Genomic DNA, 17,759 nt, shown 5'->3' with positions numbered 1-17,759 from the left:
TGATTTGCTTCCGAGTCTAGGAACCCCTTCAAAAGGGCCAGGAGGTAAGGAAATTGGACTAGCCTGGGCGTGAACACCTTGAAATCTTCAAACTGCGTGAGTTACAGACGTGGTTCTACCCCGTGTCTGCAGAGGCACATGAAACGTACATGTACAGTCGTCGGGGAACCACCAGACAGCAAAAGACTCCCCTATTCAAGTCCCCTCACCAGACTAACGATTGGGCTGACCATGCAAAAATAAATTGTTGGTCCGGACCCAAGCATCTTTTCTGGATGCCGGGATTGAGCAGAGGGCGGTTTTTCTGGTGTCTAAAGGTTTACGTATCACGAAATGAGGATTGTATTTCGAAATGCCTGTGAACAGTTTCACATGCCAACAAATTAATGTTGGCATGATCCTTTGCTCGCTGAGATTTTTCCGGGTATGTACAAAAAAAAAAGTCAATGCATCTCATTTTGGTTGGAGTATCGCATATATCAACGCACACGAACATCAAGATCGTCGAATTTCACTGGTCATTTTATTCTCAATCTTCTTGCTGGTTACGTGGCTTTCCCACAACGGTGTCCGGTTTTTTTTCAATTCCACAGCATTTTGCTTGAAACTATACATGCACTTGGAAGCTTAAGTTTCATATTTCTCCTCTAAAGACAAAATTATGATTCACAGTTTGGGTTGGAATGTCTGGTTTTTATACTCCTCTCCTGTACAAATTGTGCGAATGTTTACAGAATGGCTTTAGCCGGCTTTAATATCTTATACAGCTTTACAAAATGTCCAAATAAAGCTGTGACAATATGATGAATCAGAAACCAAAAAAAGGGTTGTGGAGGGTAAAGTCTCCAAATACTCAACTGTTAATTCCACGCAGCTTTCTATTCCGTCACTGGAGGAGCAGAATATAAAGGTGAAATACAAATTAACTTTGTGTCATAAAACACAATTCATAAATACCTCAGACAGTCTCCCTACTCAACTTGGCCGTGTATTAACATTTAATAATGCCCGCTGAGAAGTGATTATGCACGCTGCATAAATCACGCGCGCCAGTATACAAGACAGTTTTACCCGAACCCCCCCCCCCCCAGGGTGTATGTAAAATCGCATTGAAATTGGAGGATTTGGGACTCGCGGTTTTAATTGATGTTGAGTGGTCAAGAGTGTATCTACGTGTGTCGCCATGCACAGATCAAGTCCATTATGAGAAGATTCTTTTGGGCAACTATAAAATAAAATGGACGGAGGTGTTCGGGGAAATGAACTGGAGTAAAAAATCTTTTCAAAATCATTGGAATCCGTCATATATTGACTTCTTTTGATTTCTGACTAAAAAAGGGTATTTATGAATGAGAATAAACATGTGCTTGGCCGGTGGTTTAAGACCGGCCCTGGAGACTGAACGCTGATGATGACCTCGCCTGTGGCTCGGGCATTAGTCACGTCCACTCTCCTTAGCTGGTATTAAACGCACCTGTAGGACCGGCCAAGCACATATTTATTCCCTTAATTAAAGTTAACTACGGTTTAAAATGACACTGAGAAAACGTGTACTCAACATGCCTGCATCTTTTCATGTACAGTTTGATAAAAATGTCTCACTCAATTATCGTCGAGGTATGCCAGTTAAACAAGTGAGCCACAGCTGTACTAGTGGACAGCGTCGAGCCACAAGAATTGTTTCACTTTTGATTAATATCTTGCCCAAATAGAAACCCCTACGACTTCATTCCACCCACCCCGAGAAAAGTAAACAAGAAAGGGAACGCTTCGAAAAAGTATATTTACTCAGCTTGTACATTATTTACAGTATACTATGCTTCTGAAAATGTCCTCGGCCTGATAATTTCAATTGAATTTCACTTTTGTTTTCGATGCTCCGCATCGGTATCTGTGGCCTTTCTGTTGCCATGTTACAAGCGCAGTTTTTGCAATCAACCAGTGGTTTACAAAACTGTGGCTGGCCGTGGGCACAGAGCTGAAAAAATAATTATGTTCAAAATGTAAACAGAAATATGCCACGCACTATCAAAACAGTGCAGGTAATTGTTACTTCTACAGAGTGCTAGATAAAAACGCTTTTGATTTAAAAAGTGGCGAAGCAACTTGCAATTTAAAGTTTCTGTTACGGACCAATGATGAGCTGCATGCAAACTTTTCGCCCCCCCCATACAAAATGGCGGTCAATATTTGAAAAAAAATGAAATGTTTATTCAATGTATTTAGCTGCTGGATGAATTAATATGGTAAAAAAGCGTGAATAACTCATTCTGAATTGGCATGTTCACATCCTGATCCTCCACTGACAGATGCAAACCCACAAACAGTCCCAAGGCAGAGACCATCAGCGCCAGCATTTTCACCCTGGTGGTTGGAGACCGCTCCTCGCAGTAAGCCAGAATCTTATCCCAGAAAGCATCATGGGACTCACTCCTCATCTGACTGATAGAGTACTTGAACCGAGACCACATACCCTTCAGCTCCATCCCACCGACCGCCAACAGAGGCAGAGACAGGAACATGATGTTGGTGGACCAAAGGTTGAAGTTAAACTCGAAGAAGTAGTCGCGTTTAACCTTCAACCTGCTGCTGATGACCACGTACTCCCAGTACAGCATCGAGGAGAAGGCCCATGACGAGACCGCAACTACTACGATGATCCAGCCAGAAACGAGCTGACGCAGGCAACCCAGGTCCTCCACGTACATGTACATCGATAGCTGACGCCTGCAGACATCAAGCTCACCTGCGTGCCGCCAGAGGAACCCCAACTCTAGGCGTTGCTGCTGCAGGAAGGACAGCCTCAGCAGCAGGACCAGATAGCAAAAAACGCCCCACACAATCATGCACAACACGCTGAAAACCAGGGACACCACTGTTTCCTCCGAAGACTTAAGGCGCGTGACGAATAAAATGAGGCTGTACATCCCGTTAAAAAGGGGCCAGACGAGACAAATGATCAGAAAGGCCTTGTGGGGCATTCGGCGGTTCCGCATCTCCAGGTGCTGCAAACGTCTCACGATGAACCGGATACTCAGCGCCTTCCACCACCGGAAACCTTCAACCCTTCGCAGTCTCCGACGGTCCATTCTCAAGTGACGAACATTCGCCAGGAGGACGAACGCAGGGATGGACATGTTGAAGATATTGTGCGTTGCAAAGTTGATGAAGGGCACCAGCTCCTTCTTCTGACCGCCCAAATACTTGATTCGGAGGGTCATCTCGTACAGCGTGAAGCCAAAAAGAATCAAGACCCAGATGATCGATAGTACAGTGCTTCCCCGATGGATCCATTCACGAGCACCTGGCAAAAATGACATGTTCCGATTTCAGAAGAACATACATGAAGAGGCATCAGGTCACTGGTATTAAAAAACAGGCACAAGTAGTTACGGACTGGAATTTATTTGGGCAGTGACGTATTCAAGGGCGAAGTTAAATTGGTATCTTTTTATATAACGATTTTCCTTCCAAATGAAAAGCAACTTGTGTCCGCGGGGGTAAGTTGTCCCCGGTGGATACGCCACTGTCTTTCGGTCACAGACAGCGCTCTGTTTTGTTTTGTTTTTTGTGTTTTTTTTTTTTTGGTTCCTTTTTTTTTTGCAATGTGGAATTGCATGGGAGACTCGAGAACATGGAATTCCAAGGGATGAAAAGGGGCGTGTTTTCTCCTGCCCACCCCTTTTTTTCCACTTCCCCCTTTTCTCGGTTTGTTTCATGTTGGAAAAGATGAGTTTTGAAAATTGATTTATTTGCTGCCCAAATGTTTAGCAAGTACAGTTTGTTCTATTTAAAGGACCTTAATTTGCGGTTGCCTAACTGTAGGGCTAGGCCTACATGTCCGGTGGGCACCTGGGGGTGCACACAGGTTTTCAAGGGGACACCATAACAAGATAATCTGCAACTGCATAGCTTTCTCATCTCATCGGACATTATTCACAGATTTCAAATGGAGGAGGCACCTGAGGGAGCACGGACATCCGCCGCGGGGCACGTGCCCCGTGGGCCCCTCTCCCCCGTGGTTACGCCCCTGTTAACTTGTTATCGACATTGAGCCTCGCTTACAAACTTATCACAAGTTCAAACGATGCGATAATCGTTACTTTATCTTGGATGAATTTTTGCATTTTGCAAAAAACTCTTGTTTATGGGGTGGGCAGTCACATCGGTTGTGTCCCCTCACAGTGTTTCAGTGAACACATATATACGTTTACCAATGACATATACGTCTATCCACGAGAATCAATTAGCCTATGATCACAAAATCCCAAAATTTACGTTCGTGATTCTCATCAAACTTTAATCGTAGAGATTCTTGATATTATCTGTTCGATTGCTGAACAATGACCGTGACATTTGATGCTTTGGTGTGCAGAACAGAGCGGAGGAAAGAAACACTGTTCAAAGAAACATAACACACTCTAAAAACTTCCGGATCAGATTGACCCAGAATTGGGTCCCATTCGGTATATTTGACCCTTTCTGGGTCATAATTGACCCAGAAAAGGGTTATACCGAATGGAACCCAATTCTGGGTCAATCTGACCCGGACGTTTTTAGAGTGTATGTGGACGTGGTTTTTCATCGCTCACTTAAACAAAAGTTAATACGTTACGTATATCACTAGGAACCAGATGCACCTACCAATATCTTTCTCTGTGTACGGTCGACAGATGCCCTCCGAATCCCACCACATGTTACAGCACACTATGCAACCGTCAGTTGTCTGCATACCTACGCTGCCACCTTTCACTTGGGCGATATGGGCGTCATCGAGCACGCAGATCAAAGGCACCTCTTGTCCGTCTTCCGCCGTCTTGTCCTCCGTCTGCTCCTCCACGGCCCCCGGGTAGAGCCATCTGCCCCCCTCCTGTCTCCTCTCCCGCAGTCGACGCTGGAGCAGTGCCAGTCGGCACAGGTGGCATCGCCGCCTCGTCACAATCCGCCGGTAGTTGTACAGCCCGACCAACTTCAGCAACAACCACAGGGGCCAGGGCCAACTCTCGCGAGCGGGGGGTTCGGGAGGAGATTCTCTGTTCTGTGACTGAGAGTGTTGCGCCGAATCGATCGAGTAGTTGCTGTTGTAACTCGGGCAGCTGCCATGACCGCTGGGGGACAGTAATAGAGAGCGATGCTCGTTTGCCTCTGAAACCTCCATCGTCATGAAGAAGTGCAGGAAATTTGAGCACGAAGTTATCGAGAGGATTCTTATATAGATTTCAGACTGAAAGTCTATCACTGGCTGACGTAGGCCTACTGAGATCCGGAAGTGAAAGCCTTTCACACTTAACAGTACATCAGTTAACAATGGTTGGTCAAAAGCATTTAGTGAAAGTAACTTATCGGGAACGAGTTTCTTTTTATTGCCGCAATGCAATCACCTAAAAATAGACTAATGTATATTCATCAGGCCAAGAGTCTCCTTTGCTGGAAGTTCCTTCGTAATGCTAATTCCGTATTAGGGCATCTCTAAGTTCCTTCGTAATGCTAATTCCGTATTAGGGCATCTCTTCGTTCCGTGTCAAAGGCAGCCTTAACAAGCTAAGGTAGTTGAGTTACCAATGCCAGTCAGGTTATTCAAGATGGGTCTGTAGCGACGGTCATGATATAAGTGTGCATGTGGGTGTATTATAAGAGCGTGAACGGGGCGAGAGGATTCTTTCTGTCTTCTTAGAGTGCATTTGTTGCTGTAGCCTAAGACGCGCTAACCTTACATACCTAGTGTGGACTTGTGAACAAAAAATGTCCACATGATGCAGGACAGCAAGACATCCTGTGGATTTACACATGTCCGCAGGACGTTTCCCCTCCTCTGAAAAAGAAGTTCAAAGGCATTTTGGGGTCGGGGTCATCCGTCGTAAAAGGGAGAGGAGTAGTCAAGGAAACCTTGTACAAAAAGCCAGCTGAAAATCGTCTTCCAAGTTCAAGAAAAATGAGTATTTTCACTGAGTTTTCTTAACTGCACGAAAAGAAAGCAATGTTCACAGTTGGTATGTAAGGTAAGTGTGGATGAGTAGACGATATTACCGCAATTAATTACGTGCATTAGGCCTACGCTTCGTTAAACAGGTTACAAATACGTGACTGGGATTTGGGATTGACGTATTCCTTGCCAATGACAATAAATGTGCATTCTTATTCGCTGAAAATTTGTCTGTTACTGTAACCCTGGGGAAGTGAGTGTTCATTTCATTTGCTGTAATTTAAAATCGCAAAATATACGTTCAATTTGATTAGAATATACAAGGTTACACAAATCATCACACCACTTTGATAATAAATGTGATGTTACTCATTTATAGTGTGTTTGTTATCAAACTTTAAAAAAAAAGGGTTTCTGTGATTGAAACGCTGCAGCACAAGAAGGAAGGTTCCCTCAGCGCCGGTGCTTATAGGTTTCCTACAGTAGTCAGTAGTTTCCAATGACAACATGAATGGTTTGTTTCAATCATGAATATTCAAACATATAACCAATCAACTAAACACTTCTAAGAATGTAACTTCTGTTGGCACACAAACGAATTCTAATTCTTGGCCAGGCATACGTTAATAACACTTCGCGCGAAATCGTCCGCACATTTTCGGAAATACATTTAAGTTCAAATTAAGATGAGTGCGGCATTGCAGAGGTGCATTCGATTTCGCGCATAAATGAATATCAACATGCTAAACTAGTCCAATATCGGGACATTGAACGCTGACTCTATACGACTGAATGCACCCTCCTTGAAATAGAATTGTTATTTGTTAAATAGAAACGGGGATTTCAATGTTTGTTCTATTTCGCTCGAAAACGAATGCTGCTGTTACTAATTCATTTACACATTTTCTGAAATTGGCCAGGAAAACCTGCAGTACAATGTACTAGAACAGGGACTTCAAGGGAATCGAAGGCTCACAGTACACCCAGCTCTCTCCCTCTCTCTCTCCACACACGCGCATAAGCGTGTCCGCTGAATTTAGTGTTCGCTCGATAAAAATTGTGCTATTGGTATTTCCTACTGTTCCAAATAGAATTTTTTTTGCGTTTTCCCCTTCCCTTTGATTACATCCTGCTTTTCACAGACTGCTTCTTGCAGAACCCGCTGCTTTACTGTTTTGCACGATGGGTATCACTCGGTATGATCTATGGTCTTGGAATCAGATGTCCTGCATAATCATGAGATCCTATAAGTTTCCATGTCCGATTCTATATAATCGAACTTCAATCAAGGAGATTTTAAACAGTTTTATGTTTTTCTGTCCCTGAACAATGATCTGCATTCGTGACATAAACTGAGAAAGACACTCCAGAAAACAGTTCTCATCATTTACCGGTACTTACAGAAAATGCAGTTAACAAGTACTTACCAATATCTTTCTCTGTGTACGGTCGACAGATGCCCTCCGAGTCCCACCACATGTTACGGCACACTATGCAACTGTCAGTTGTCGTCATACCTACGCTGCCACCTTTCACTTGGGGCGATATGGGCGTCATCGAGCACAAAGATCAAAGGCACCTCTTCTCCGTCTTCCGCCGTCTTGCCCTACGCGAGCGGGAGACTTTGGAGGAGGTTCACTGTTCTGTGACTGAGAGTGTTGCGCCGAATCGATCGAGTAGTTGCTGTTGTAACTCGGGCAGCAGCCATGACCGCAGGGGGGAAGTAATAGAGAACGATACTCGTTTGCCTCTGAAACCTCCATCGTCATGAAGAAGTGCAGGAAATTTGAGCACGAAGTTATCGAGAGGATTCTTATATAGATTTCAGACTGAAAGTCTATCACTGGCTGACTTAGGATCTGGAAGTGAAGGTTCCAGATAATGGTCGAAAATTATGTTGTGATAATTATTGACGGGGACGTTTTTCTTTATGTAATGTAAACAGCAGTGTCTAAAAATACCTTCTTCTTTTTTTTACTATGAAATGTTTTTGGTTACACCAGTTCCTTGTGCATTGCTTCCATATTTGGGAGTCCCATTATTAATAAAGTTATCCTTAGCAAGCTGTTTCAGTCCAATTACCTACGCCAAGCTGCTCAACTCACTCAGAATGTAGCAGTAGCGGCAACCATGAAATAACAAAAGGAATACTAAGACTCGCGCCAGCAGATTATATATATAACGGTTTTGCCCGTACCCAACGTATGTTAATAAGCACTGTATGCTCAGTGCTGTCCGAGAGCTTGCGAAAAAAACCTCACAAGCTCACTCGGGTGGGACTCGAACCCACCACCTCCTGCTTACTAGTGCAGATGTCTTAACCACTCGACCACCGAGCTTGCCGGGGTCGGCTGGCCGGTCCGAGTCAAATGAAGCAGCGGGTACCGTGAACTCTTTTCAAGATGTATTTTTGCGTTGGGGAGATGTTAATTATAAAAAGAGAGCCAGCAGGTCATCTTCCTATTTTGAGATCGCATTATTCGCTGTTCTTTACGTAAAATTACGATTTCCATTGCTTTTCACTGGAGCATGGTCACCCGTAAATGTTTGTTGATGCCCAGTTACCCATGTCTTTATTTCACAAAGATATCAAAGAGAAATATTTTATAAGCCTTAATAGTGTTTACTTTGTTTTCGTACACGTCGCAATATATTGAGTCAACGAGGAAGTGCTTTACCAAAAAAAACTCTCATTGAAAATCACCATTGTACACATATTCCAGTTTCCCGTTTTGATGGATATCATGTAAATGCCCCATACATGGTCAATATAGAAATAGTTCTGTTGCCCGTCAGTGGTTGGCAGGAGTGTATTTATTTAGGCTTATTGGCACGGAAGTCCCCCATTCTTCATTGCCCTTATCGAACGCTTTCTTCTGGAGTTAGTTTAGGAATGAATAGCCAAGTTTTTTTATAAGCTAATGTGTTTTATTGGAATTTTCATTACGACATTTATACAAAAGGTATTTCATGAGACCCTTGAGCATTCCTTTTGATGAAATAGCGCATTTTGTTTGTTATGAACTTAACTGTCCAGTGGTGGTCAACATGTTGTTGGCCAGTCTTAGCCAAATTCGTACAAAGACTTTGAAAAGTGATGTTTTGGAGGGACAAAAAAAATTACAAACATTGCATGGATAATGGATCCGAGTTGGTGCTGGGTCCGAGTTGGCGTGGGTCCGAGTTGACTCGAAACCATTGCCAACGGGGGTCTTGTCCTCCCCACACAATAATAATAATAAGAATAATAAAAACATGTAAAACGCACAGAAATGTAGCCTCACCCATGCATCAGAAAAACGAGTAAAGGTCTCAGTTAAAAAATCCTAAGTTTTTGCCCCCCCCCCGAAAAAGCAAGTTTATCCCCCCGAAACTTTGGTTCTGGATCTCAAGTTCTAACTTGCCTGTACCATGGCTGGTCGTTTTGAATCTAGGCTTGTAGGCTTATGTAGATATTCGGTGTGAAATCCAACGTGGGAGTTTCGTTGTCACAGTTCACGGCCTCTGGGTGCATTGAGCTCGCCAATGGGAAAAATTGACATTTTTGGCAGACCCTTCACCGGGAAATGGGCATTCCGCGTGAATAGTATGCTCGAATCAACTGTAAGACATCCGGGGGAGATCTGAAAACTCGGTACGAGCAAAACTTGCATCGCGGCGAAATGAGATAACATGTCCCTGATTTGAATCCGCCATCGCCTCTTTTTTGGGGTTAATTAAAGCCTCATCATTGAAAGCCAGTTGCACTTTCAATGCCCCATCCCAAACCATTGTTTGAGCTGATGTCTCGAAGAAGTTAAACCCGCAATGAACTCTCCATGCTTGGTTAAAGGGCTGATGCAATAGGTGTTTGTGATTACAAACCTCTACAATGCACCTTTCTGCCTCAGTTAACCTTATTTTCAACTTCTGTTTCACTATTTCAAAGGGTATTTTAACGCCTTTTTCGCTTTTATGCTAATGAGTATTTCCATATTCATGAGCAAAACTGTGATGTCATCCCAGGAAAAGCCTCAATGTTACATTGGTTTGTTAAAAGTCCAGTACTTTTGTAGATTTTCCTGGATTCAGTTTTCTTTTCCTTGCTGACTCATTGCTGTCCATGTGCACAGCAACAAGAAAATGTCAATCCGTCTCCCAGAAATGTTCTCAGTAGGTAAATGCTGGGTTCACAATCTGAACAGAAACACCTATGCACTGAGCCATGTCTTCCCTAGATGATGTCACAGCAACAGCGCCCTCAGCTCCATGGATAATTTTAATTGTGTAAAAACGTGCACTTTTCAGTGCATTTAACTAAATAGGAGCGTAAAAGACTTTTTTACAATGAACAAGAGTAAAGATGCAGAATAATTGTGTACAATAAAAACTCATTGCAGCTACACTAGATAATTACAACATTTTCCCCCCGGCAAATCATTATTAGGTTTTGTTAACTTCCTATTTGTACAACAGACAAACATCTGCAATTCAGATCAAGCACAGGAAGTCGGCGTATTGTGTTGATCGCGTTTCCTCACACCATCCAACTGTAATTAAGTATTCGCTCAGCCTTATACATCATTATTTGGGGGAGCAGAGGTCTACGCTTTTTTCCCCAAAAATAACAGCTTGTGTTGATATTTCTATAATGTCTCATTTGTGGTCGACTCCACGCTCAAAAAGTGAGGACGTGCTCATGTCTCATACCGATGAACGTCCGTCCGTGAGTGGACAACTTGACGCCGCAGCCCGTTGACTGAACAAAATGGCTCCCCAAGGATCACCAAAAACAAAAACGGTTTACCACAAATGCAATCGCAAGATTTTGCCAAAAAGACCGAGAAGCCATACTGTCATGCACGCATCATTATATTTTGTGCACTTAGCAAAACTTAGTCTTTATTCGAGTCATGGGTTATCCCCATCAGTGTTCATGAATAGTAAATTCATGCGTTATTTACACATCTCCTGACACAACAAAAATTCCATCGACGTCTATTCTTCATTCTTCCAAATTTAAGATTCCCAACATACTTTATTAATATACAGCATTATGACACATTCAAAAGTGGCATTGCATTTTAAAATAATACTTCTTAAAAATAATACCTTTTAAGCTTTCAATTATATTACAAACACCTATGTAAAAGTTAATAAACCTGATTAGTTACTTTCAGCAAATACGCTTGAAGCAAGTGTTACATTGACGTGTATTTACGCAACCGTATCATTTGATTTTGCATGATAATTTTCATTTTCAAATGAAATTACACACTTTGAAACAACATACTTTTGACATTTAAATACATCAGGCCAATCGATACAATGAACTATTTACCGTGAAAACCTGGGATTCACACTAGAAAAGTACTAACATGAAGCACAACCTCTAAGAACGCAAACATTTTATGAAACAATTGTCTAAATAAACTTGTGGAAGATTCTTGTGGCTGGAGCGACCATAAGGTACAGGTAAACAGACGGTGAGTGCTCGAAGCCAAGCCCTCTTGTGATATTTTTATAATAAAATATTCAAAGGATTGGACCAACTCGCTTCAAGACATAGGCCTAAGGAGGTTAAATGGGTCGATATCTCACACGAAAAGAGAATCTACTCCCTACTTAGTTAGATTTAAACCCTATGAAACCACGAGTGGCTTAATAATGGTTTACAAGGCCAGGAAATAGTACCCTGGATTATTCTCTTTTTGACCTGCGACTTTTGACCTCCCCGGCTTCCGACGGTAAATGCTACAGTTAACCGGTGTTACGAGAAGCGCTGTGAAGATCAGCTAGTCTCGTTACGTCGATAGTTTCGTGTTTGCCTAAACAGAAGTGAAATGTTTGTGCTATTCACCTTGCTTTCGTCACTTTTGCTTTCAAACTCGAAGTATCAACAAACTGAGTGTTTTACTTACAGGACACATTTCAGTTTAGTTTCCTGGTTAGCAAAACTGCACAACTTAGCCGTGCAGGGAGTACCACTTTCAATTCATTCTTCTTGAAATATTTGCCTCATTGTTGTCCAGTAAATTTATTTGCAGGGATTTAGAGTGACGTCGTGGTACTCTATCTCGATCTCCTTCTGTAACATTTAACGGGGTAATTAAATTAAACAGCAAATTTGTAAGTTTCAACTGTTAAACAAATCCAAACGTGCGTGTTTTCCCATCAAACCTGTGGATCTTAATAGTTTTTTCCAAGCAGCAGAATAAATTCCTCTTTGACCTTGCTCTTGGCATTTAAGCTTCATGTGAACTTGGTTGCCAAGTCCGACCTTTTAACTTTTATCCTACACAGTCAAGAAGTGTATGTAAAAACACACATTATACCGGTATAGGCTGATACCATAAAACCTTAGATAGCTGAAAAAATGTTCATGTGAATGAATGCCCTTTATTCCAGAACTAATTTCAAGCTCTGTGAACTCAAATCGCTTTCTGTACACTAAGCTAAATCAGTCTTGACACCTGTCGATTTTCTTTTCTACAAATATAAAGAGAGGTCTCAACTTTCATGAAGCTCTGTTATTTATTACAAGCAAACGCACCTGAGGTTAAACATATGTGTAAATCTTAAGACTATCCTTCAGAATGAGGAGTATGCATAACATCTCAATATTACTGAAGTATGGTCTTGTGAAAAGCCGAATTAATGAAAATATTTAAACGGCATAGGTACTGTGCACAGACGCGACACGAGGGCCAAAAAAATATTACAACGTACCGTGAAAAACACAGATCCCCCTTTTCGATTTCGGATAATTTACAAACTAGTCTGCACATTGCTTAGTGTATCTCAGTACCAACATGAAATACGAGACTCCAGCGCTTCGAAACTGGTCCTGCCTCCCACATACATGTAGAGGGCAAAATAGGTTTACACAAAACAGTGGTGCCTTTGGCTTTATACGGAACACTACCCCTCGTCTGGGGGACTGCTTGGATTAAACTGTTTTGCTTTTCACTTTGGTGGTACTAAATTGCCTGTAACAGGATTGATCAAGGTGCTGTTGTGCTTTCCTCTCATCCAGTAGTCGACATTCTGATCTCCGAAATGCAGACCGAGAAACAGACCCAAAGCAGAAAACACCAGTGTCAAGGTCTCGACTCGGTAAGTGGGGGATTGCTCCTCGCAGAAAACAAGAACCCTATCCCAGAAGTCCTCCAGCGCCTCCGAACGCATCTGGCTGACGCTTCGCACGAACTGGACCCACAGCTTGTTTATGTCGAACCCGCCCACGGCTACCAGGGGCAAGACCAGGAACATGATGTTCTCGGACCAGATCAGGAGGTTGATTTGGAGCTCCAGGTCCGCGTTTTTGAACTTGAGGCCGGTGCTGATAACTAGGTAGTCCCAGCAAATCTGGGTGGTAAACGCCCAGGTGGAGACAGCCACCACCACGATGACCCAGCCGGACACCAGACGGCACATGCTGCCCAGGTCCTCGGCATACAGCCTCAGTCGGCCCCGGCAGACGTCAACCTGCCCCTTGTGCCGCCAGAGAAAGGCCAGCTCCAAGCGCTGCTGCTTCTGAAACGACAGTCGCATGAGAAGCATCAAATAACAGAAACCGCCCCAGACTAACATGCACACGAATCCAGTGGCAAGGGAGATCTGTATGTGGACATCCATCGATTTGTGCACGACGAAAAGGTAGTAGATGGCGATGCGTAACCCCCCATTAAGGGCAGGCCAGATAACGCACACCGCGAGGTAGGGCTTGTATGCCATACCCGCTTCCAGCCCCATGTGCTGCAAGCGCTTGACGATGTACCTCAGGCCGAGACACTCGTACCAGCTGAAGCCCCGGCGCCGAGTCATCCATCGGTGGTCCATCATCACGTTACGGACGTTGGCCACGACGCTCAGGAATGGACTGGTCATGTTGAAGGTCAGGAAGGTGGAGTAACTGATGAGGCGGATCAGTTGCTGCTTTTGCCCCCAGTAGTCCCGGAGATAGAAGAAGAAGTCGTACAGAATGAGACAGATCAGGACGGAGGGAAAGATGAAAGAGAGTACTGCACTCCCGCGGTGGTTCCATTTACGCACACCTGCAGAGAGAATATACGCGAAATGACACCAAGAAGTACTAGTTCGCTTGTTGAGCAGTTTTACTTTATCTTTTCGGTTTAGGTTTGTAAGGTAGCTTTACTAATCGGGACCTTGTGATCTGCATCTGGGGTCCGCTGATTTAAATGAGCTTCAAGAAGAAAATGTCTGCAAAACAGCCAAGGGCTAGCCAACGGTCAGTCACAATCATCGCATAGAAGCGACTGTCGCAAATGAAGATTACTGTGCCAAAACGGCTATAGCACATCATGCGAAGGAATTTGGTCAACATTAATCCATTGAGTGAAAGTACACAATACGAGCTACTTTACGAAGAAAAACTGTATTTAACATCAGTAAAGTTCTAAAACGACAATAAAGACCCTTTCAAACTCCAACTACAGATTCAAGAACGAAACAGTGACTTCGTTGGAAAGGTAAGTTCCGACAGCAGCATGCATCTGAAATACAAATCATCCCCAGAGCAGAAAATTACATTCGGTATGTTGCACCTCAAAATCAAAATCCATCTTTCTGATCACTGTATCACTCCCAAAATGTGACATGTATCCCCAAACCAAGTTATTTAGGGTATTTGTTTGTTTGCTTTTTCCACAACCACAGAAATAAAGGAACCTCTATTTTATCTAAAAAATTCTTGGCCACAGCTGTTCAAGTGGACCTCGATCTTATTTACGTCATGGTTATAGTATTCGCCTAGCGGAGGTTGGCACGCTATGGTTAGCCGTCGGTTCAAAAGCAAAAGTATCGCTCAAGAAGGGATTTATGGACAATCTCACACGGCTATCAAAACAGTAACTAATACTATACCGTATACTTAAATGGTCCATCCCTCCTCCAGTAACGCTAATTGGGGAATAGTGCAGTTTGAAGCAAAGTCTTGCAACGGCCAAAGTTGGGCATCGTGCCAATATTTTGGCCAGCCGTGAAAGTAGAAGGCAATATGAGGAAGGTCTATTTCCGTCCACACTCTCCAGTGTCGTTGGCTTCATTATTTTTCCCCATTCTTGCCTTGGCACACGATTGATCTCCAGATCGCTGAAGCATTTTTTGCTAGCGATTCATCACTCAGCACTAATGAAAGTGCGATATGATAAGACCCGATGCTTCCGGTAAAACGAAGGATATTAGGGCTTTGATATGAATGCAGGAAAATGAGCTTACCAATTAAAATCATACATGTTATCTGCAACAAAATCTGGCACAACGAGGCGGGTATCCGACTGATTAAGTTGGCATTTTTATTTACAGGAATTTTTCACGCATCTTAGCGAATGAACGGCCTTCAGACTTTGTGACTTACCGATATCAGTCTCTGTGTACGGACGATACCTGCCTCGGTCATCCCACCATTCGCTGCGGCAGACTTGGCAGGCGTCACCGGCAAGGGTTCCCGGGCTGTCTTGTTCGGCCACTGTGTTCATGTTGCCGTCAACCAGGCAGACCAATACTTGCTCCTTCTCGTCGTCCTCATCGCGGCTCACGGCGGCTCCGGGATACGGACCGCACCCGCCCGTCTCCCCTGATATCTGCTGCCGCTGCCGGCTCTGCAGCGCGGCCAGGCGGCAATCGTAACACGGCCGCCGCGTCACGGCCCGCCGGTAGTTGTACAACCCAATGATCTTCAACAACAACCAGATGACCCACGGCCAGCGCTTGCGTCCCAGCGGCGAGGTTACAGATTCGCCCGCTCCAGAGCAAGAGACAGGATTTTCCAGCATAATGCTTTGGCTACTGTCAGACGTGTAAGCCCGAGAGTTGATATGCCTATCAGGGTCCTGATTGAGTAAGGGGCGATACTCACTTGAGGAATTCATGATCAGGTCAGGCCCTTGCGGTAATTAGACGATGATCACAACAGAACTCAGAATGTGCGTGTCGTTGTCTCACTCTTGTTCACTCACAGCAGACGATATCAATCAATCACGTACGGTATTGACTTGGGAGCCGTGCCTTAAGTTCATGCTGCGCACGCGCACAGAATGAAGCGAGTGATGATTTTGTTAAGAAGACATCGGCTGTTGTATTAGTTTAGACGACGGGAAAAGCCTCCACGTGTATCTAGGTCCACGGATTGATTTGAACAAAAGTCTGCTTATCAGTAGACCATATCCCGTCATGCGGAAGTTTTCGGCAAGTGGCATTTGAAAAAAATAATAGGTGTATGACCACGGTATATAGCTTCTGTCAACCGTGTCGGGGTGGATTGATTTTGGTTTTGATCACTTCTGAATACCCAGTTTCTCTAGGCGATGCAATCATTAGATAATGAATGATCTCGTTGAAATAAGAATTAACCGGCGACAAAAGTGGGAATAGAGTGCCTCAGATCTCAACTGCACTTGAAACATAGTACATGGACTGCTCTTACTGCAACTTGCAATGTAGTACTGCACTTGAAACATAGTACATGGACTGCTCTTACTGCAACTTGCAATGTAGTACTGCACTTGAAACATAGTACATGGACTGCTCTTACTGCAACTTGCAATGTAGTACTGCACTTGAAATGTAGTACATGGACTGCTCTTACTGCAACTAGCAACGTAGTACTGCACTTGAAATGTAGTACATGGACTGCTCTTACTGCTACTTGCAATGTAATACTTCAATCGAAACATAGTACATGGACTGCTGTTACTGCAACTTGCAATGTAGTACTGCACTTGAAACATAGTACATGGACTGCTCTTACTGCAAATTGCAATGTAGTACTGCACTTGAAACATAGTACATGGACTGCTCTTACTGCAACTTGCAATGTAGTACTGCACTTGAAATGTAGTACATGGACTGCTCTTACTGCAACTTGCAATGTAGTACTGCACTTGAAATGTAGTACATGGACTGCTCTTACTGCAACTAGCAACGTAGTACTGCACTTGAAATATAGTACATGGACTGCTCTTACTGCAACTTGCAATGTAATACTGCACTTGAAACATAGTACATGGACTGCTCTGACTGCAACTTGCGATGCTTGTACACTGCAGCCAAAATTCTGTTTACAAAATAGGAACACACATTGAACTGAAATGTAACTACCATATACTGTAGCTATTTTCCCTTTGAAATGATAGAACACGAACATCTATATAATTCCCCATTCGCGTAGTCTAGAGAATCTCATAGTCGAGGGAGATGGATTCTATCTCCCTCAAGAACTTGCCCAGCTGTCCAAAGCCTGATCTCTGACAAACTTAGCATGCATGTAAAGACACTGAAGTTTTCACTCAATCTTACGTATGGTTTTGTTGTTGAGTGTGTCGGCCGCTCGCATAGAGTACGTCAAATGGAAAAGCATATGGCACTTTTGGCTGACCTGCCTCGGAAAAATGAGCGTTTTGCGAAAAGGGTGTCATCCAATTGTTTTACAAAATTCGTGTCGAAATGATTATGACTGGTAAAACTCTTTGGAGGCTCGTGGGAAATTCACTGCGAAAAAAAAATCGGAGATAATGGCGGAAGCGGACTCTGTCCCGACTCTTTTGGAGTTTCACTGCAACTCAGTCACGGTGGATTGTCCACGATGTCAGAGTTAACTCGACTTCCAGTGCACTGCGTCATAGACCTTCGCGAACATTTGAAAATGGCATGCATGAGCAATGATGCACTGTGTGAAAAAGGGGCGGAACGTCAAGCTTTTAGGCCAGGAGGTTTGATGACTGTTTACATTTAGATGACAACTTCCTTTACTTAGTAACCTAAAACCATTTAGAAATACTATTGACAATAGTACGGGAACACCAATCGGACGCAAGGTTGATGCCCAATAATTGCA

The 17,759-nt window shown here is 43.5% G+C and overlaps 1 protein-coding gene across 1 annotated transcript; it reads right to left on the bottom strand.

Annotated features, from left to right (window-relative positions):
- Nucleotides 1-504: 504 nt before the first annotated feature.
- Nucleotides 505-16,489, bottom strand: LOC110980272 (uncharacterized). The gene is made up of 4 exons (XM_087139273.1): nt 15,282-16,489; nt 12,870-13,959; nt 4,645-5,108; nt 505-3,304 (listed from the first exon to the last, which is right to left on the bottom strand). Exons 1-4 carry the CDS (start codon nt 15,793-15,795, stop codon nt 2,223-2,225), a joined length of 3,150 nt encoding a protein of 1,049 aa, XP_086995399.1. The 5' UTR covers nt 15,796-16,489; the 3' UTR covers nt 505-2,222.
- Between the last annotated feature and the right edge of the window lie 1,270 nt (nt 16,490-17,759).

Source organism: Acanthaster planci, linkage group LG07, assembly GCF_054643075.1.
Source record: "Acanthaster planci isolate LZ-2023a linkage group LG07, COTS_SCS, whole genome shotgun sequence".
Taxonomy (NCBI): Eukaryota; Metazoa; Echinodermata; class Asteroidea; order Valvatida; family Acanthasteridae; genus Acanthaster; species Acanthaster planci.
Note: the sequence above shows the minus strand (reverse complement) of the source record. Positions and strands in the feature narration are given on the sequence as shown.

Bases quoted from the DNA above. Each gene is read 5' to 3' on its own strand.
- LOC110980272 (XM_087139273.1), bottom strand. From the start codon at position 15,795: ATGAATTCCTCAAGTGAGTATCGCCCCTTACTCAATCAGGACCCTGAT. The intron at 5,109-12,869 runs AAAAGCAAAACA...ACTGTCCCCCAG, and splicing joins AATTTAGTACCACCAAAGTG to CGGTCATGGCAGCTGCCCGA. The intron at 3,305-4,644 runs GTAGGTGCATCT...CATTTTTGCCAG, and splicing joins GTACACAGAGAAAGATATTG to GTGCTCGTGAATGGATCCAT.